The 21,550-nt window shown below is 41.4% G+C and overlaps 1 protein-coding gene across 1 annotated transcript in view; it reads left to right on the top strand.

Annotated features, from left to right (window-relative positions):
- Positions 1–21,550, top strand: part of zfp64 (zinc finger protein 64 homolog (mouse)) — a 77,540-nt gene that overhangs the window by 15,301 nt on the left and 40,689 nt on the right. Inside the window, exon 2 of the mRNA XM_072239854.1 lies at positions 2,593–2,826. Within this exon, the coding sequence (XP_072095955.1) occupies positions 2,593–2,826 (234 nt within the window). The remainder of the gene's footprint in view (positions 1–2,592; positions 2,827–21,550) is intronic.

Genomic DNA, 21,550 nt, shown 5'->3' on the forward strand with positions numbered 1-21,550 from the left:
CATGCCACTATAATTTCCTTTTCTCCACTGAAATACCGACACATCGGATTTCAGCTTCTCTTTTTCAAATTTCACAGAGAACTCGATCATGTTATGATCACTGTTAAGGGTTCCTTCACCTCAATCTCTCGAATCACCTCCAGTTCATTACACAATACCCAATCCAGTACAGCCGATCCCCTAGTGGGCTCAACAACAAGCTGTTCTAAAAAGCCATCTCGCAGACATTCTACAAATTCTCTCTCTCGAGATCCAGTGCCGACCTGATTTTCCCAATCCACTCGCATGTTAAAATCCTCCACAATTATCATAACACTGCCCTTCTGACAAGCCTTTTCTATTTCCTGTTGTAATTTATAGTCCACATCACTGCAGCTGTCTGGAGGCCTGTATATAACTGCCATCAGGGTCATTTTACCCCTGCGATTTCTTAGCTCAACCCATAAAGATTCTGCACCTTCCGATCCTATATCACCTCTTTCTAATGATTTGATATCATTTCTTACCAATAAAGCCACGCCTCTCCCTCTGCCTACCTTCCTATCCTTCCGATACACCGTGTATCCTTGGACGTTCAGCTCCCGGAGACATGCATCCTTTAGCCACGTCTCAGTGACAGCCACAATATCATACCTGCCAATCTGTAGCTGTACAACAAGATCATCCACCTTATTCCTTATGCTGCGTGTATTTAAGTATAACACCTTATGACCAGTATTTGGCACTTCTTGCTTTGATTGCACTGCAACTCATCCCAATGGCTATAAATTTGCTGTGAAATATGTCAATGTCACTGTGAAATATGTCAATGATTTGGATGTCAAAGTTGATTTTATGGCCAAGTTTGCGGATGACATAAAGGTTGGTGGAGGTGCATCCTTCTTTACTGTGGAAGATAACTAGTAGTATGCTGGAAGTTTGAGAGTGTCAGGGAGAAGAAGTGAGTTATTAGGGGAAAGGTCTTTGGGAAGTTGAAAGATCTGAAGGTACTGGATAGGTCACCTGGACCAGATGGAGTACACACTAGGGTTCTGAAAGAGGTAGTTAAAGAGATTGTGGAGGCATTAGTAATGATCTTTCAAGAATCGGTAGATTCTGGCATGGTTCCAGAGAACTGGAAAATTGCACATGTCACTCCACTCTTCAAGAAGGGAGGGAGTCAGAAAAAGGAAATTATAGGCCAGTTAGCCTCACCTCAGTGGTTTGGAGGATGTTGGAGTTGAATGTTAGGTATGAAGTCTCAGGTTACTTGGGGACACATGATAAAATAGGCCAAAGTCAGCATGAATTCCTTAAGGGAAAATCTTGCCTGACAAAGCTGTCAGAAATCTTTGAGGAAATAACAACCAGGATAGACAAAGAAGAATTGGTGGATGCTGTTTACTTGAATTTTCAGAAGGTTTAGACTACATTTGATCTGAGATTCACATATTCTGGTGCAGTGTGAGCAAGAGTAAGTAGTGGTTGTGTCTTTTGGTTGTTCATTTGGTCCTTTTGCAACTGCAGCTTGCTCTCTAAGGGCACGGGGGAGGCCGCTTTCATGTAGCACAGCTCCTTCCTGCACAGATTTCTTATTGAGTGCGATATCTTTGCAGGTTTTAGATATAATGTTGAATTTTTTGGGTTGAATTTTTGATGTTATCATTGAAGTGTTTCCTTTGCCTGCCAGGGGCCCACTGACCTTTCTTTAACTGGGAGTAAAGGTTCTGTTTGGGGAGGTGTGAATTAGGTGTTTGAATAACGAGACCTATCCGTCAGAGTTGGTGTTGCTTATTGTGGTGGAAATGATGTTCATATTGGCCTCTTCCAGTGTGCTGGTATTAGTGTGCCAGTCCTTCCAGCGAATCTGCAAAATCTTTTCTAAGTGTCTTTGGTGATATTGTTCCAGGACTTGCAGCTGTCTACTGTAGGTGGCCCATGATTCGGCTTCATACAGTAATGTCAGAAGAATGACTGCTCTGCAGACCCGAGTGTTTTGTTTGGACATGTAGGTCATGGTCTTCAAAGTCTCATTTCCTTAATCTTACATAGGCTGCACTTGCACCACTCGTGGTGGTTCGTCTCTGCTTTTGAGATAAAGTGATAAGAGGCATAGAGAGGACAATCAGCCTCTTTTCCCCAGGGCGGCAATGGATAACATGATGTCATACTTTTAAAGTGATTAGAGTAAAGTATATGGGGATGTCGGAAGTAAGTTTTTTTTTACACTGAGTGTGGTAAGTGTCTGTAATGCACTGCCAAGGGTGGTAGCAGAGGCAGATACAGTCGGGAGATTTAAGATCTATTTTCATATAGATGTATGAAAAATGGAGGGCTATGTGGGAGGGTAGGGGTTAGATTGATCTTAATGTGGTTTAAAAGGACAGCAAAATATTGTGGGCTGTTGTACATTTCAATGTTCTAGGTTTTTTTAGACTATTGTGTATAGCACTTACTAATTTTCTAACAGAATAATGTATTCTTGAAGAAAATTAAAAGCATTTAAGACTGCTGGTTTCCATGTTGGCTTAGACCAAAGAGAACAACTGTATAGAAAAGGGAGAAAAAAATCTTTTGTTTTGCTTTATACCCTAATTTTTTCCTTTTATGTAGTTTCTCCAGGGGCCACCGTATTAGTAGAAGTGAGTGCCGATATTCACATTTGTGGCATCTGCAAGCAACAATACAACACATTAGATACGTTTGTGGCCCACAAGCAAAATGGCTGCCATCTGGGTACAGCTGCAGGCCCAAATTCTGTTCAGTTTGTGGCAGAGGCAACGACATCAGCAACACAGACTCAGACTGCTACCAGTACCATTACCGCACAGACACAGACTATCTCAGGTACAAAAAAAGGCAAACAGATTTTATTAGATTCTGAAAAGGAATAGCGATGGCATAGTTTTCATTTTCAGCTGTGCTTGTTTGTATTGCGTTCTTAGTTGCAACTGAACTGAAATTTGTGAAATGCATGTGAATTTATTAAATCCGGGTAATTAAGCTGTTAGTGGAAAATAAATTGAGTTAATATTGGACCATTGATAACGTTACTGTAATGTTAATGCTATATCTTGATTTTTTAAAAATTAGTTCATTAACCTGAAGTTGTGTTTAGTTATCTGATCTGCCAAAAATAATGTGATATTTTGGGAGGTAGAGATAGGTGTGATTTGGCAGAATAAAGGGAAGTTTGAAATCCAAGGTTTTCCTTCACATAACTGGAATATAAATCAAATGTCTTGGCCCTGGAATGATAACTGTGAATTCTACTTTTACTGTTTTGTTTTTCTTTATTTTTCTAGAATATTAACTAATGTACCATATATTTGCTACTCTCTCTTTCTGTCCTGCAAAGTGGCAGGTGGTGCATTTCCAGTGATGGACGAGATCAGCAGAGTTTCATTTTTTCACAACAACAGTAGATTTTGTGTGCATCTTACAAGTATTTTGATGTGGCTCAGGTTGCTAAATAACATGTTATGCGATAACAGGAAACCAATATATGATATGCATCCAAATGAACAGTCTTAAGTTATTATTAAAGAACTACAGGTGATTGGTTGCAAGTTTTTACACAATAATGAATTCATAAAATATGACCTTCTAAACAATGAGAACAAAACAGTACTCAGGGATTACTAAAGTTGACTCACCAAACAAGTTTCTCTACATATGAATCACTTCTGAGCACAAATACTGATCATCAAAGTAATCACAGTATATGCACTGAAGTAAATAAGTCATCTAATAGCTTTGTGATTAGAAATGTCATCTGCATGGCAGCACTTGGCCTCATTTAAATTTGGAGATCTCAGCCAGTTTAGTAGTAGATTCCTGAGTAGTAACCCTTGATGGTGCAATCTTGTTGCCTGATCAGCTATTAAGGAGCCAACCAAAGAATGTATTATTGGATAGGAGGGACAATAGTAAAAGTAGTTCAAAACTTTATGTACTCTGTCCTCTTAATGGGAAATACTTCGGGGGGGGGGGGGTGGAATAATCATGAAAGATTGCATTTGTATATCACCTTATCAAAAAATAATAACAAAAGACATCAAGTCACAGGTATTAATTCAGGTCAAAAATTTAACAGTAATAGATATTCGATAAAAGAAGACATGGAGAGATGATTTAGGGCGTAAGTTCTGGAGGCAGATGAAAGCATGATCACCAGTGATGCAAGTGGGCACAACTCCAGGATTAGAGCAGCACAGAGATCGAGGAGTCTTAAGGAGCTGAAGAAATTGCAGAGATGGACTGGCCATTTAGAGAAAGAGTGGTGAAGATGACAAGGTCAAGGAGTGGTGAACAAGTCTCTAAGCAAGTTCAGCTACAGGCAGCAGAGTTTCGGGTGAGCAAAAGGCTGAGGAGATTAGAAACACAGAGGCTGGCCCGCAGAATTTCAGAGTAGGTAAATAAGTAGGAAATGTTTGAGGGCCTTATAACACTGGATAAGTTGAGGTGGGGTGGGGTTTTATTGTTCTAATTCTAGTAACAGGCATTTTCAGTGTGGCTCTGCTTCAGCCCATCGGCACAGTGCATGCCAAATTTGGTATTAGCTCTTCATTTGAGGATCTGATGTAATGATCTTGTAAGACCTAGACAACATTCAGAAATTAAGTGATTAATGTGGCCAGACAGAGTGTGATTAGGAGGAGTCAACGTGGTTTTGTGCATGTAAAGTCATACGTGAAGAAACTTTGTGTTTTTGAAGAAGTAACCAATAAAGATGGACAAGAGTTAGGTAGTAGATGTTGATTATTTGGACTTCTGCAATACCGTTCACATGGTTCCGTATGGGAGGCAGATCTGGAATGTTATGTCCCATGGATTCTAGGGAAAATGATTTAGGTGGATTCAAAATTGGCTTGGAGGCAGGAAGTGAGGTTGGTGGTTGAAGCTTGTTTCTTGAAATGGAGGCCAGTCAAGAACCTTGCTACTCATTCCTTATATAAATGCTTTGGATGTGAATGTACAAGATTTGATTGGTAAGTTTACAAGTGACACAAAATTAGGAGGTGTTGTTGATAGTGAAGAAGATTGTACAGTATCAATTAAAAAGCAATCTTAATCAGTTAGGGAAGTAGGGCTAGGAGTGGCAAACAGTTTTCAATACAGATTAATGTGAGGTGATGCCTTTTGGAAAGTCAGACCAGCAATGTCAAATCTTCATCAGTCAGGGTATTGAATATAGGAGTTGAAACATTATGTTGCAGTTGTATAAGTTGTAGGTAAGGTCACACTTGGAATACTGTGTATAGTTTTTGGCACCCTGTTATAGAAAAGATGTTGTTAAACTGGAAAATGTACACAAAAAGTGAGGATGTTGTAAGGCTAGAGTTATAGGGAGAGGTTGCTAGGCTAGGTCTTTATTTCTTGATATGTAGGAGAATGACTACATGAGGAAGAAGACAGAGGTCAATGAGCCAGTCCTCATTAGAAGGCCGGAGGTGGAGGGGATCAGTAACATTAAATTCCTTGGTGTTAACCGATCAGATGATCTGCCCAGGGATCAGGATGCAAATGCTATCACAAAGAAGGCATAACAGCACCTCTTCTTTCTTGGATGTTTGTGTAGCTTCAGCATGTTACCTAAAGCTTTGACAAACTTCAAAGTGGAGAGTATCCTAACTAGTTGATTCACGGCTGGTATAGAAACACCAATGCCTAGGGATGAAAAAGTCTCCGGTCCTTCACAGGCAAAGCCCTCACCATCATTGAGCACTGAAACAAGAAAGCAGCATTTGTCATTAAGGACCCCCACATCCAGTTCTTGCCCCCTACTCACTCATACCATCAGGCAGGAGGTACAGGAGCTTTAGGTCCCACACCACCAGGTTTAGGAACGGTTATTAACTGGCTTCTTAAACCAGCATGGATAACTTCACTCTCCTCGATTCTGAACTGATTCTACAACCTACAGGCTCACTTTCATCGACACTACAACTGATGTTTTCAGTATTTCTCTTTATTTGAACAGTTTTTCTTCTTTTGCACATTTGTTCTTTGTCAGTCTTTGTGAATAGTTTTTGATAGATTCTATTGTATTTAATTATTTTCCTATAAACACATGGAAGAAAATGAATCTCGAGGTAGTATGTGATATATACAGACTTCGATAATGGATTTACTTCAACTTTGACTTTGAATGAGGGTTGATTTTGTAGAAATGTTTAAGATTGAGAGGCATAGTCAAGGTGGATGGTAACATTCTTTTCCAAAGGGTAGGGGATACCATAACTAGGGCATAGATTTGGGATGAGAGGGGAAAGTTTGAAAAGAGATCTTGAAGAGCAACCTTTTCATCCAGAGGGTGGTGAATATGGGAAATGAAATGCCAGAGAAAGTGGTTGAGGTAGGTACACTAGTATAATTTAAACTTTTGGATAGGTACATGTTGGGATGGGGTATGGGCTGAATGCAGGAAATTGGGGCAAGCTGTGTGGGCAACACAATTTGCATCATCTTTTTGGGCTTAAGAGCTGGTATCTATGCTGTATTGCTCTGTATACTTGTAGTATGATGCTGTAAGTGGCAAGTAATTTCTGTGCTGTAGTGATTGTCTCTACAAGGAAGAGTTCAATCACCTTCTCTTGACACTTCGTGCCATCACGAAGTCTCTCTCCAACATCATCTTAGGGTCACTACTAATCAGCTCAACTGAACCAGTCAGACAGATACTGTGGATATTAGAGCAGACTAGCACTAGTGACTAACTTGCTTAGTGACATTCCAAAGCTGTAAGTTAGAAGTATGATGGAATACACTCCAGTTCCCTGGATAAGTTCAGCCCCAACAATTTTCACAAAGCTTGATGCCATCCAGGATTAGACAGTCTTGATTAGCTCCCCAGTTACTGCACACAGTTACTCATGCCACCCCTAAAAAAAGTCTATCTCCTACTCTGTTTCCTGTCTATCAACCAGTTTCCAGTTCATGCCAGTATATTATTCACAATCCCTTGTTTAATTTTCTATGCAATACTCTTATGTCACTGAGGAATGGTCGTTGGTGCCAGACAGGGTGGTTTGAGTATCTCAAACTACTGATTTCCTGGAACTTTCATGCATAACAGTTTCTGGAGTTTACAGAGAAAGGTGCAAAAAACAACCAAAAAAAATCCAGTGAGCAGCAGTTCTAAGGATGAAGATGGCTTGTTAATTAGAGAGGCAAGAGGAGAATGGCCAGACTGGTTCAAGTTGACAGGAAGATGACAATAACTCAAATAACTATGTGTTACAACAGTGGTGTGCAGAAGAAAGCACAACACGTCAAACCTAGAAATGGATGGCTGAAGTGGATGGACTACAGTAGCAGAAGACCATGAACATACACTCAGTCTCTACTTTATTAGTTATCTCCTGTGCCGAATATAGTGGCCACTGAGTGTATTTTCAAAAATCCTCCATCTTTATATGAACTTGTGCTGACTTTGTCCGTAATTTATATTTTGTAAGTGTTCTACCATCATATCCTTTATTGCACACTAACATTTTCCCAGATGTTGTTGTTAAGCCGACTAGTCTGCAACTCCCTGATTTTAACTCTCCTTCCTTTTCAAAAATATTGGGAGTGCATTTACCCTCATCTAATCTGTAGAAACTATTTAATAATCCGTCTAATTTTGGAAGGCAACAATCAATGCATCTAATTTTTCCATGACAACCTTTTAGTACAGGTTGCAAATTATCTGGCCCAAATTTCCATGCCATTAATTTCTCCAGCATGCTTTGGTTTTACTATTGTTGACTTCTTTTAATTATTTTTACTACTCTCTTAGTTGTCAAGTATTTCTTGGAAAGTTCTCCCATGTCTGACCCTACTGGACCTATGCTTACCTTGATCAATCTTTATCTTTTTAAACATTTGTAACATTTTTTCACTTTGATTTTTCTTACAAGTTTACTCTCAATACACTACCTTTTGTTGTCTTAATACAACATTTTTGCTGAATTTCAAACTGCTGCCAAACTTCTGACCTGCGACTATGTATGATTCCTCTTGGAATTTATTTCTGTCCTTCTCCTGTTAGCTACGGGTAGGACACACTTATCATTTTATAGAATGTATAACTGTTGCCGCCTTGCATTCATTCCTTAAGTGAGAGTATCATCATGCCTTTAAATGAAGCTCCATAGTTGATCCTAGTCTCTCTTCATACCTTGAGGGCTATGTACCAAAGAGAACAAACTGGATGGTCTTAAATTAGAAACACGTGCAGATTGGGAGATCCACTCCCTACTGAAGTCTTGGACCCTGACCCCCCCCTGACCTTTACAAGAAATTGAGATACAACTTTGTGATGACACAAAGGTTGAGGGTGTTGTGGATAGTGTGGAGGGCTGTCAGAGATTACAGCGGGACATCAGTAGGATACAAAATTGGGCTGAGAAGTGGCAGATGGAGTTCAGCCCAGATAAATGTGAGGTGGTTCATTTTGGTAGGTCAAATATGATGGCAGAATATAGTATTAACGGCAAGACTCTTGGCGGTGTGGAGGATCAGAGGGACCTTGGGTCCGAGTCCATAGGACACTCAAAGCTGCTGTGCAGGTTGACTCTGTGGTTAAGAAGGCATATGGTGTATTGGCCTTCATCAACTGTGGGTTTGAGTTTAAGAGCCGAGAGATAACGTTGCAGCTATATAGGACCCTGGTCAGACCCCACTTGGAGTACTGTGTTCAGTTCTGGTCACCTCACTACAGGAAGGATGTGGAAACTATAGAAAGGGTGCAGAGGAGATTTACAAGGATGTTGCCTGGATTGGAGAGCATGCCCTATTAGAATAGCTTGAGTGAACTTGGCCTTTTCTCCTTGGAGTGACGGAGGATGAGAGGTGACCCGATAGAGGTGTATAAGATGATCAGAGGCATTGATCATTTGGCTAGCCAGAGGCTTTTTCACAGGAGTGTAATGGCTAACATGAGAGGCTACAGTTTTAAGGTGCTTGGAAGTAGGTACAGAGGAGATATCAGGGCTAAGTTTTTTACGCAGAGCATTGTGAGTGTGTGGAATGGGCTGCCGGCGATGCTGATAGAGGCGGATACAATAGGGTATTTTAAGACACTCCTGGACAGGTAAATGGAGCTTAGAAAAATAGAGGGCTATGGGTAATCCTAGGTAATTTCTAAAGTAAGTAATTGTTCGGCACAGCATTGTGGGCCGAAGGGCCTGTATTGTGCTGTAGGTTTTCTATGTTTCTATATCTATCAACTTCTATGAAGGATGCCAAGAGACAGTGCCTGTCCAAATTCAGATCAGATCAGCCATCAGTTGTGGCATGGCTTACATCTTATAACAGACTATAGAAGAAAGTCAGGCGGTATTGCTGACAACATTGCATCCCTTCCTGATGAGCTTAACACATTCCATGCAGATTTTATTTTTATTTAGACATCAAGCATGGAACATCACCTTCCAAACCAACGAGCCTGCACTGCTTTATTAAACCCATGTGAGCCGTTAACTTACTAACCTGTACATCTTTCAAATGTGGGAGGAAGCTCCTGCAGTCATGGGGAGAACATACAAACTACTTATAGGCAGCAGCAGAATTGAGCCTGGGCTGCTGCCACTGTGTGAGTATGAGGATAACCCTTACCATGCTGTGTGTTTTGAACAGAGGGGAAATAAAATGTCACCACCCACCCTGACAGCCTCCAATGGAATGCTGCCAACTGGAGCACGTGCTGGGGGCTGTGCCTAAGCTGGTGCAGGCACCACACAAGGGCTCGAAGGGAAAGGACCACAGTACAAGATTGTTACACTACTAGATAGGGAGGAGCAGGTTGGATGAGGAAGTCCCTCAGTTATAATGGTAATGTCCTGGGGAGGGGGCGACATGAGTAGCATCAGTCCTTTTGTTTTTAAGAAATGTAATAGAACTCTACTTAACGCATTGTCTATAAACATAAAAGTAAAAAGGAGTTGCACAGTTTATTCATGTAAATAATTTTTATTCTGTGTAAAATTTATTGTGATACAAAAATAATCAATGCACTTTCACCATTGTGCACATAAGATCATCCTTTCTGAGAGTGAACCTGCAGAAAACATCTGGCCTGAATGGTGTTCCTAGCTATGCCCTTCGATCCTGGGCTGATCTGCTGGCAGGGTACTTGCAAACTTTTTTAACTTCTCCCTGCTTCACTCTGTGGTTCCCACCTGCTTTAAGAAGAAAGCTATCATCCTGGTACCTAAGGAAAAACAAGGTAACATGCCTTAATGACTATCATCTGGTGGCTCTGATATCTAACATCATGAAGTACTTCGAGAGTCTGTTCATGGATTGCATTAATTCCAGCATCCCAGAAAACCTCATCCCATGGTACAGTAATTTGTCCACCACTGAAACAAGTCTACAGCAGATGCCTTCTCCCTGGCCTTGTACTCATCTTTGGATGAGTATAGCCTTCAATCTGATAATTCCAAGCAAACTCATCTCCAAACCTGTAGATTTGGGATTCAGCACCTCTCTCTGCAACTGGATCCTTGACTTCCTGACCAACCAACAGAATCAGTAAAGATACAACTCCATCACGATTATTCTCAAAATTGTTGTCCCACAGGGTTGCTTATGTTTGAAATCACTTTATGACAATATGTTCCTTTAGAGGGCAGTATAATACCAAAATTGTTGTAACACCAACCTTCATGTAATCTGTCAATTTATTTAATTGAAACAAATTTCTTTTTATATTTATTGAATTTAATAGGATTGGCATTCTCAAATATATAAAAAATAAAATGAAATATAAAGACTGGAATTGTTGACTGCAAAAAAACTACAGACTACTGTGCAGTGGTGTGCATGTATCTGTATCCCCTCACCTCTTCCATGACAGGTGAGGTACCTGAGTGCTGGAGCTTGAGCCAAAAATGCTACATTTTCAAGTCCCTCAATTTGTAACATTGGTAGGAGTAGATAGTTTAAATGATTCACATAGTCTAGATGGACTGAAGGTCTTGTTTCTGTGCTGTACATTTTTATGACCCTCTGACTCTATTTTCATTTATGAGTGGCATATGGATAAGCCCAATTTTTAATATTTATCCTTAATTGTCTCTGAGAATCCTTCCTCATTTTAATAATAACTTATTTATAGAGCACTTTTCATTTAAGCAATGTAGTTCAAAGTGCTTTAAAATGAGATAAAGTGCAAACTTTATCTCATTGTAAAATGATGATAGTTAAAAGCAAGGTTAAATTAATATGTTTTGAGCTGGCCTTTTAATAATGTCAACTGAGTCTGCATCCCTTATAGTTTTAAGTATTAAATTCCCCAGTTTAGGAGTGTAGTTTTAAAAAAAAGTTGACCAGCTAATTTTCTTTTGATGGAAGTTATTTAAATTTAAGAGACCAGTGGATTTAAATGTGGGAGCTGCAGAAGGTGAAAAATGAAAGCAATTTTGTGATGTACCTTGGTCTTATTGAGAGCTTTAAAAACTTTAAAATCAATTGTAAAAGATACAGGAAGCTATTGCAGAGTAGTTAGGACGGAGGAGATATGCTCTCTCATCCTGGTTTTAGTTAAAGTCAAGTAGTGGTATTCAGAATGAGTTGAAGTTTGCTTTGGAAGGCCAGTAAAAAAGCACAATGCAGTAATCTTGTCTATTCAATATAAAGACATGAATTCATTTTTCAGCAACACACACAAAATATTGGAGGAACCCAGCAGGCCAGTCAGCATCTATGGAAAAAAGTACAGTCGATGTTTCGGGCTGAAACCCTTCAGCAAGACTGGAGTAAAAAAGATAAGGGATCAGAGTTAGAAGGGAGGAGAGAAAGAAACACAAGGTGATAGGTGAAACTGGGAGGGGGAAGTCTGAAGTAAAGAGCTGGGAAGTTGATTGGTGAAAGAGATACAGAGCTGTAGAAGGGGAAATTCTGATAGGAGAGGTCAGAAGGCCATGGAAGAAAGAAAAAGGAGGAGGAACACCAGAGGGAGGTGATGGACAGGCAAGGAGATAAGGTGAGAGAGGGAAAAGGAGATGGGGACTAAAGAGCGGGGAGGCGTTACTGGAAATTCGAGAAATCGATGTTCATGCCATTATGTTGGAGGCTACCCAGACGGAATATAAGATGTTGCACCTTCAACCTGAGTGTGGCGGCCTCTTGTATATCGGTGAGACCCAATGCAGATTGGGAGACTGCTTTGCCGAGCACCTACGCTCCATCCACCAGAAAAAGCGGGATCTCCCAGTGGCACCCATTTTAATTCCACTTCCCATTCCTATTCTGACATGTCCATCCATGATGTCCTCCACTGTCATGGTGACGACACACTCAGGTTGAAGGAGCAGCATCTTCTTATATTCCATCTGATTAGCCTTCAACCTGATGGCATGAACATTAAATTCTTGAATTTTTGGTAATGTTCTCCCCACCCACCCCCTCTCCATTCCCCATTCCTATTTCCCTCTCTCACCTTATCTCCTTACCTGCCCATCACCTCCCTCTGGTGCTTCTCCACCTTAGAAAAAGTGAACAAATAAAACCCTCCCTAAGGGGAGGCCGTGGCTGACAAGCGAAGTAATGGACAGTATAAAAATAAAAGAGAAGAAGTATAACATAGCAAAGACGAGTGGGAAGCCGGAGGATTGGGAAACTTTTAAAGAGCAACAGAAGGTAACTAAAAAGGCAATACGCGGCGAAAAAATGAGGTACGAAGATAAACTAGCCAAGAATATAAAGGAGGATAGTAAAAGCTTCTTTAGGTATGTGAAAAGGAAAAAAAATAGTTAAGACCAAAATTGGGCCCTTGAGGACAGAAGCGGGTGAATTTATTATGGGGAACAAGGAAATGGCAGATGAGTTGAACGGGTACTCTGGATCTGTCTTCACAAGCAATCTCCCAGATGTAATAGTGGCCAAAGGACCTAGGGTAATGGATAAACTGAAGGAAATTTATATTAGGCAGAAAATGATGTTGGATAGGCTATTGGGTCTGAAGGCTGATAAGTCCCTGGGACCTGATGGTCTGCATCCCAGGGTACTTAAGGAGGTGGCTTTGGAAATCGTGGATGCATTGGTAATCATTTTCCAATGTTCTATAGATTCAGGATCAGTTCCTGTGGATTGGAGGGTGGCTAATGTTGTCCCTCTCTTCAAGAAGGGAGGAAGATAGCTTCTTTAACTCACATGTTTTGGTCATGTCCTTTGTTGGAAAAATATTGGAAAGACATTTTTGACATTATTTCAACGGTTTTGAATATAGACTTACAACCTCATCCAATTACTGCTATCTTTGGATTACCAATGATAGATTCAAATTATCTAACCTCTTCAGCACGTAGGATGATTGCATTTCTTACTCTAATGGCTAGAAGATCAATTTTGCTGAATTGGAAAGAGATTAACCCTCCTACGGTATTTCATTGGTTTTCACAAACTATGGTATGTTTGAATTTGGAAAAAATTAGAAGTGCGGTTTATGACTCTTCCATTAGATTTGAAAAAACTTGGAGGCCATTCATTCAGCATTTTCATTTGATGTAATTTGACCATTTCCAAACTTGTTTTATTTCTCTGTACTGTTGGTTGACAGGAATGGAGCCGTCGACACTAAGGTTTTCTACTTTCCCATTTTCAAGTTGTTAGTATTGCCCAAGTCTTTTAGTTTAGTTGACTAACTCTGTTTAGTTTAGTTTTTTTGGGGGGATGGGGTTTGTTTTTTTTTTCTTTTTTTTCTTTTTCATGATTTTTCTTCAGGTTTTTTTTGCGTTGTATTATTCTGCACGATTGGGAGCTTTGTTAATTTTTACTATTTGGTTTTACAATTACTCATTTTAAATGTGACAATGTTTCTCCTACTACTTGTATTTTTGCTTTATGTTTTCGTTCTATGAAATTAATAAAAAGATTGAAAAGAAAAGAAGGGAGGAAGAGAGAAAACAGGGAATTATAGACCGGTTAGCCTCTCGTCGGTGGTGGGAAAGATGCTGGAGTCAATTATAAAAGATGAAATTATGACACATCTGGATAGTAGTAACAGGATTGGTCCAAGTCAGCATGGATTTATGAAGGGGAAATCGTGCTTGACTAATCTTCTGGAATATTTTGAGGATGTAACTATAAAATGGACAAGGGAGAGCCAGTGGATGTAGTGTACCTGGACTTTCAGAAAGCCTTTGATGAAGTCCCACATAGGAGATTAGTGGGCAAAATTAGGGCACATGGTATTGGGTGCAGAGTACTGACGTGGATTGAAAATTGGCTGGCTGACAGAAAACAAAGAGTAGCAATTAACGGGTCCCTTTCGGAATGGCAGGCAGTGACCAGTGGGGTACCGCAGGGTTCAGTTCTGGGACCGCAGCTGTTTACAATATATATTAATGATTTAGATGAGGGAATTAAAAGTAACATTAGCAAATTTGCCGATGACACAAAGCTGGGTGGCAGTGTGAAATGTGAGGAGGATGTTATGAGAATGCAGGGTGACTTGGACAGGCTGGGTGAGTGGGCAGCTGCATGGCAGATGCAGTTTAATGTGGATAAATGTGGTGGTAAGAACGGGAAGGCAGATTATTATCTAAATGGAGTCAAGTTAGAAAAAGGGGAAATACAATGAGATCTAGGTGTTCTTGTACATCAGTCACGGAAAGCAAGCATGCAAGTACAGCAGGCTGTGAAGAAAGCTAATGGCAAGCTGGCCTTCATAACAAGGGGAATTGAGTATAAGAGCAAAGAGGTCCTTCTGCAGCTGCACAGCGCCCTGGTGAGACCACACCTGGAGTACTGTGTGCAGTTTTGGTCTCCAGATTTGAGGAAGGACATTCTTGCTATTGAGGGAGTGCAGCGTAGGTTCACAAGGTTAATTCCCGGGATGGCAGGACTGTCTTATGTCGAAAAATTGGAGCGACAAGGCTTGTATACTGTGGAATTTAGAAGGCTGAGAGGGGATCTTATTGAAACATATAAAGTTATTAAGGGATTGGACACGCTGGACGCAGAAACCATGTTCCTGCTGATGGGTGAGTCCAGAACCAGAGGCCACAGTTTAAGAATTAGGGGTAGGCCATTTAGAACGGAGTTGAGGAAAAACTTTTTCACCCAGAGAGTGGTGGATATATGGAATGCTCTGCCCCAGAAGGCAGTGGAGGCCAAGTCTCTGGATGCTTTCAAAAAAGAGATGGATAGAGCTCTTAAAGGTAGCGGAATCAAAGGTTATGGGGATAAGACAGGAACTGGATACTGATTGTGGATGATCAGCCATGATCACAGTGAATGGCGGTGCTGTCTCGAAGGGCCGAATGGCCTACTCCTGCACCTATTGTCTAAAACAAAAAATAAATAAATAGACAGAACATGAGCAATGGTGGCGTGGGATTTAAAATTCAAATCTTACTTCTCCCCATTTCACCAATGGTTCACTGGTGAAAGCAACTCTCCTTCCCATAAAGATAGAAACAAAGAGAGAGAAGGAAGAAACTAAGGTCGTAGTCTGTAAGGCTAAGTACAGTTTCAACACCATATTTAAGTTTGCTGATGACACCACTGTTGTTGGCCGAATCAAAGGTGGTTACGAATTAGCATATTGGAGGGAGACTGAAAATTGGACTAAGTGGTGCCACAACAACGACCTCTCATTCAATGTCAGCAAGTCCAAGGAGCTGATTGCTGACTTCAGGTGGACAAAACCAGAAGTCCATGAGCCTGTCCTCGCTGGGGTATCAGAAGTGGTGAGGATCACCAGTTTTTAAATCCCCAGCATTATCATTTCATAGGATCTGTCCTGGGTCTAGCACATAACTGCGATTACAAAGACAGCATGGTAATAAGACCATAAGACCATAAGACAAACGAGCAGAAGTCGGCCATTCGGCCCATCGAGTCTGCTCTGCCATTTAATCATGAGCTGATCCATTCTCCCATTTAGTCCCACTCCCCGGCCTTCTCACCATAACCTTTGATGCCCTGGCTACTCAGATACCTATCAATCTCTGCCTTAAATACACCCAATGACTTAACTTCCACTGCTGCCGGTGGCAACAAATTCCACAGATTCACCACCCTGTAGCTAAAAAAAAATTTCTTTGCATTTCTGTTCTGAATGGGCGCCCTTCAATCCTTAAGTCATTCCCTCTCGTACTAAACACGGGAAACAACTTTCCCACATCCACTCTGTCCATGCCTTTTAACATTTGAAATGTTTCTATGAGATCCCCCCTCATTCTTCTGAGCTTCAAGGAGTACAGTCCAAGAGCGGTCTAATGTTCCTCTTATGTTAACCCTCTCATTCCTGGAATCATTCTAGTGAATCTTCTCTGAACCCTCTCCAACATCAGCACATCCTTTCTTAAATAAGGAGCCCAAAACTGCCCACAGTACTCCAAGTGAGGTCTCACCAGTGCCTTATAGAGCTTCAACATCACATCCCTGCTCCTATACTGTATTCCTCTAGAAATGAATGCCAACATTGCATTCGCCTTCTTCACCACCGACTCAACCTGGAGGTTAACCTTAAAGATATCCTGCACGAGGACTCCCAAGTCCCATTGCATCTCAGAACTTTGAAATCTCTCCCTATTTAAATATAGTCTGCCTGTTTATTACTTCTGTCAAAGTGCATAACCATACACTTTCCAACATGTATTTCATTTGGCACTTCTTTGCCCATTCTCCCGATCTATCCAAGTCTCTCTGCAGACTCTCCGTTTCCTCAGCACTACTGGCCCCTTCACCTATCTTTGTAACATCAGTAAACTTAGCCACAAAGCCATCTATTCCATAATCCAAATCGTTGATGTACAACTTAAGAAGAAGCGGCCCCAACACGGACCCCTGTGGAACACCACTTGTAACCGGCAGCCAACCAGAATAGGATCCCTTTATTCCCACTCTCTGCTTCCTGCCAATCAGCCAACACTCTATCCACATATGTAACCTTCCCGTAATTCCATGGGCTCTTATCTTGTTTAGCAGCCTCATGTGTGGCACCTTGTCAAAGGCCTTCTGAAAATCCAAATACACAACATCCACTGCATCTCCCTTGTCTAGCCTACTGGTAATTTCCTCAAAAAATTGCAATAGGTTTGTCAGGCAGGATTTTCCTTTAAGGAAACCATGCTGAGTTCTGCCTATCTTGTCATGTGCCTCCAGGTACTCCGTAACCTCATCCTTGACAATCGACTCCAACAACTTCCCAACCACCGATGTCAAGCTAACAGGTCTGTAATTTCCTTTTTGCTTCCTTGCCCCCTTTTTAAATAGCGGAGTGACATTTGCAATCTTCCAGTTCTCTGGAACCATGCCAGAATCTATCGACTTTTGAAAGATCATTGCTAATGCCTCTGCAATCTCCACAGCTACTTCCTTCAGAACACGAGGGTGCATTCTATCTGGTCCAGGAGATTTATCTACCCTTAGACTATTCAGCTTCCTGAGTACTTTATCTGTCGTAATTGTGACTGCGCACACACTGCCATGTGCCGCTGGATTCTGGATTTCTTGACAGAGAGAACACAGTCAATCCGTGTTGGCAGGAACATCTCTGACTCCATCACACTGAGCACTGGATCCCCACAAGGCTGTGTGCTTAGCCCATTGCTGTTTACACTGCTAACACATGACTGTGCAGCCAGATTCAAGGAGAACCTGATCATTAAATTTGCAGATGATACCACAGTTGTGGGGCTCATCAGCAAAAATGATGAAACTATGTACAGGGAGGAGGTCAAACACCTAGAGAGCTGGTGCAGGGATAACAACTTGATACTTTATGTCACCAAAACCAAGGAGATGATCGTCGATTTCAGACGGTCTCAGCCTGAGCACATACCCCTCAGCATCAGCGGCTCCACAGTGGAGTGGAAAACATCAAGTTCCTTGGGGTGCAGATCTCGGACAATCTCACCTGGTCCAGGAACACCACTGGGATTGTTAAATGGGCACAGCAGAGATTGCACTTTCTGAGGAAGCTTAAACAAGCATCACTCCCCACTAACATCTTAACTACATTCTACAGAGACGTGGTTGAGAGTGTGCTGACCTTTTGCATCACAACCTGGTACTCCAGCTGCAGTGCTGTCAACAAAAAAGCCTTGCAGAGGGTGGTTAGGGGAGCAGAGAAGGGTATTGGGGTCTCCCTACCTTCTGTCCAAGACCTCTTTCAGAGTCAATGCCTCCAGAAGACACGGTACATCATTAAAGACCCCTCATACCCTCTCCATGTTTGTTCTTCTGCCATCAGGCAAACGTTACAGGAGCATCAAAACTAAAACCATAAGGCTACTAAATAGCTTCCTCCCACAGGCAGTTAGACTGCTAAATAGCTGCTCCACCTGACTCTGCTTTGGACACTTTTAACTTGCACTGAACACTTATAACTGATTTTAACTGACATGTGGCTGTTGTGTTTTACTATTTATTGTTATGTTTACTATTTAGTGTTGCGTTTGTTATGTTATGATTGCACTGCCCCTGAGAAACGCTGTCTCATTCCGCCCTGTAGAGCTGACGTATGGTTAGAATGACAATAAAGTTTTTTCAATCTTGAATCTTCTGTTCCCTGCCGCCCTTGAGTGTCCGGTATACTGCTGATGTCTTCCTCAGTGAAGACTGATGCAAAATACTCGTTCAGTTCCTCCGCCATCTCCTTATCTCCCATTACAATTTCTCCAGCATCATTTTCTATTGGTCCTATATCTACTGTCATCTGTCTTTTACTCTATTATACTTGAAAAAGCTTTTAGTATCCTCTTTGATATTATTTGCTAGCTTCCTTTTATAGTTCATCTTTTCCCTCCCTGTAGCTCCTGTCTGTCACCTCTTCACTTTCCCTGATAAGCAGTAGCTCATCAAGCTGCAGCTCCAGATCCCTAACACGGTCTCTGAGGAGCTGCATCTTGGTGCACCTGGCGCAGATGTGACCATCAGGGAGGCTGGAGGTCTCCCAGGATTCCCACATCTGACACCCTGACAAAGCACTAATCCTGCAGACATGCTACTTAATTCTACAGGAATGAAACAAAGAAAAGTAAGTCTACTCACCCACTTACCTCGCGAAACACACAAGCTTTTTAAACCATTAGCTTGTATCGTTAATGTATCTTAGAAGTTTGTGAAGACTTGGCATGTTATCTAAAAGTTTGACAAACTTCTGTAGATGTACAATGAACAGTATATGTACTGAATGCATCATGAACTGGTATGGAAACATCAAAGCCTGTGAATGGAAAAGCCTATAAAAAGTAGTGGTTATGGCCCAGTTCGTCACCGGTATAGCCCTAGTCACCATTGAGCTCATCTACATGGAACACTATTGCAGGAAAGCAGCATCCGTCATCAAGCGTCCCCACCATCCAGCTTGTGCTCTTTTCTTGCTGTTGCCATCAGGAAGAACGTCCAGGAGCCTCAGGTCCCACACCACCAAGTTCAGCAACATTTATTTCCCCTCAACCACCTGGCACTTGTACCAGAGTGGATAATTTCACTCACCCCAACACTGAACTGGTTTCACAATCTATGGGCTCACTTTCATGGACTCTGCAAATCATGTTCTCGATGTTTATTGCTTATTTATCTATCTCTGTTATTTTGATTATTTCCCTTTTTGTATTTGCACAGTTTGTTAACTGTTACACATTGGTTGTTTGTCTGTCTTTGTTGTGTCCATTTTTTCATTGATTCTATTGGCATTTACCGTGCGCCAGCAAGAAGATGAAACTCAAGGTGGTAAATAGTGACATTCAGTATATGTACCTTGTTGATAAATTTATATTAAATGTTTCAATTGACAAATGCTATAATTTTTTGAATATGTTGTAGGATTATAGTTTCAGCAAGACTTTCAACCACAATCGACAACTCTAAGGTAAACATATTAGTCCTGAACAAAATTTTACTATGTATAGTTAAATTAACAGTAGGTCATTCTGCTGTAACAGCATTAGTTATGCTGTCTTTTTACATTCACTTGAGAGTTAACTGGGATCTCAGTTAGTGCCCCATCTGAAAAATATTGTTGTGTCCAATACACTCCCTCAGAGTGGCATTAACATAATCTTTTAAAACTGAACTTTGTGAGTTTCTGCTTGTTATAATGCCAGTATTGACAATGCCATTAGGTTTATCAAATAGCAATTAAGCAAAGGCACACATGCTGGCATTGCATTTGGTGGACATTAAAACTTTTGTACAATGTCGCAGAGCCTTCTTTTCCTTGGAGTTGATCATTTCATTATTCTGTGCTTCACACACAAATCAGATTTCTTGCAATGTTCAAGGTCACTTTGTTTTCATGCATGGAACATAGAACATAGAATAGTACAGCACAGTACAGGCCCTTCGGCCCACAATGTTGTGCTGACCCTTAAATCCTGCCTCCCATATAACCCCCCACCTTAAATTCCTCCATATACCTGTCTAGTAGTCTCTTAAATTTCACTAGTGTATCTGCCTCCACCACTGACTCAGGCAGTGCATTCCACACACCAACCACTGTCTGAGTAAAAAACCTTCCTCTAATATCCCCCTTGAACTTCACACCCCTTATCTTAAAGCCTTGTCCTCTTGTACTGAGCAGTGGTGCCCTGGGGAAGAGGTGCTGGCTGTCCACTCTATCTATTCCTCTTAATATCTGTATACCTTTATCATGTCTCCCCTTAACCTCCTTCTCTCCAAAGAGTAAAGTCCTAGCTCCCCTAATCTCTGATCATAATGCATACTCTCTAAACCAGGCAGCATCTTGGTAAATCTCCTCTGTACCCTTTCCAATGCTTCCACATCCTTCCTGTAGTGAGGCGACCAGAACTGGACACAGTACTCCAAGTGTGGCCTAACCAGAGTTTTATAGAGCTGCATCATTACCTCGTGACTCTTAAACTCTATCCCTTGACTTAAGAAAGCTAATGGGGTGTTAGCTTTCATAACTACCCTATCTATCTGTGAAGCAACTTTCAGGGATCTGTAGATGTGTACCCCAGATCCCTCTGCTCCTCCACATTGCCATTTACTTTGTACCCTCCCTTGGAGTTTGTCCTTCCAAAGTGTACCACCTCACACTTCTCCGGGTTGAACGCCAACTGCCACTTCTCAGCCCTCTTCTGCTTCCTATCTATGTCTCTTTGCAATCTTTGACAATCCTCTACACTATCCACAACACCACCAACCTTTGTGTCGTCTGCAAACTCGCCAACCCACCTTTCTACCCCAACATCCAGGTCGTTAATAAAAATCATGAAAAGTAGAGGTCCCAGAACCAATCCTTGTGGGACACCACTAGTCACAACCCTCCAATCCGAATGTACTCCCTCCACCATGACCCTCTGCTTTCTGCAGGCAAGCCAATTCTGAATACACCTGGCCAAACTTCCCTGGATCCCATGCCATCTGACTTTCTGACTAAGCCTACCATGTGGAACCTTGTCAAATGCCTTACTAAAATCCATATAGATCACATCCACTGCACTACCCTCATCTATATGCCTGGTCACCTCCTCAAAGAACTCTATCAGGCTTGTTAGACACAATCTGCCCTTCACAAAACCATGCTGACTGTCCCTGATCAGACCATGATTCTGTAAATACCCATAGATCCTATCTCTAAGAATCTTTTCCAACAGCTTTC

Source organism: Mobula birostris, chromosome 2 (assembly GCF_030028105.1).
Source record: "Mobula birostris isolate sMobBir1 chromosome 2, sMobBir1.hap1, whole genome shotgun sequence".
Lineage (NCBI taxonomy): Eukaryota > Metazoa > Chordata > Chondrichthyes > Myliobatiformes > Myliobatidae > Mobula > Mobula birostris.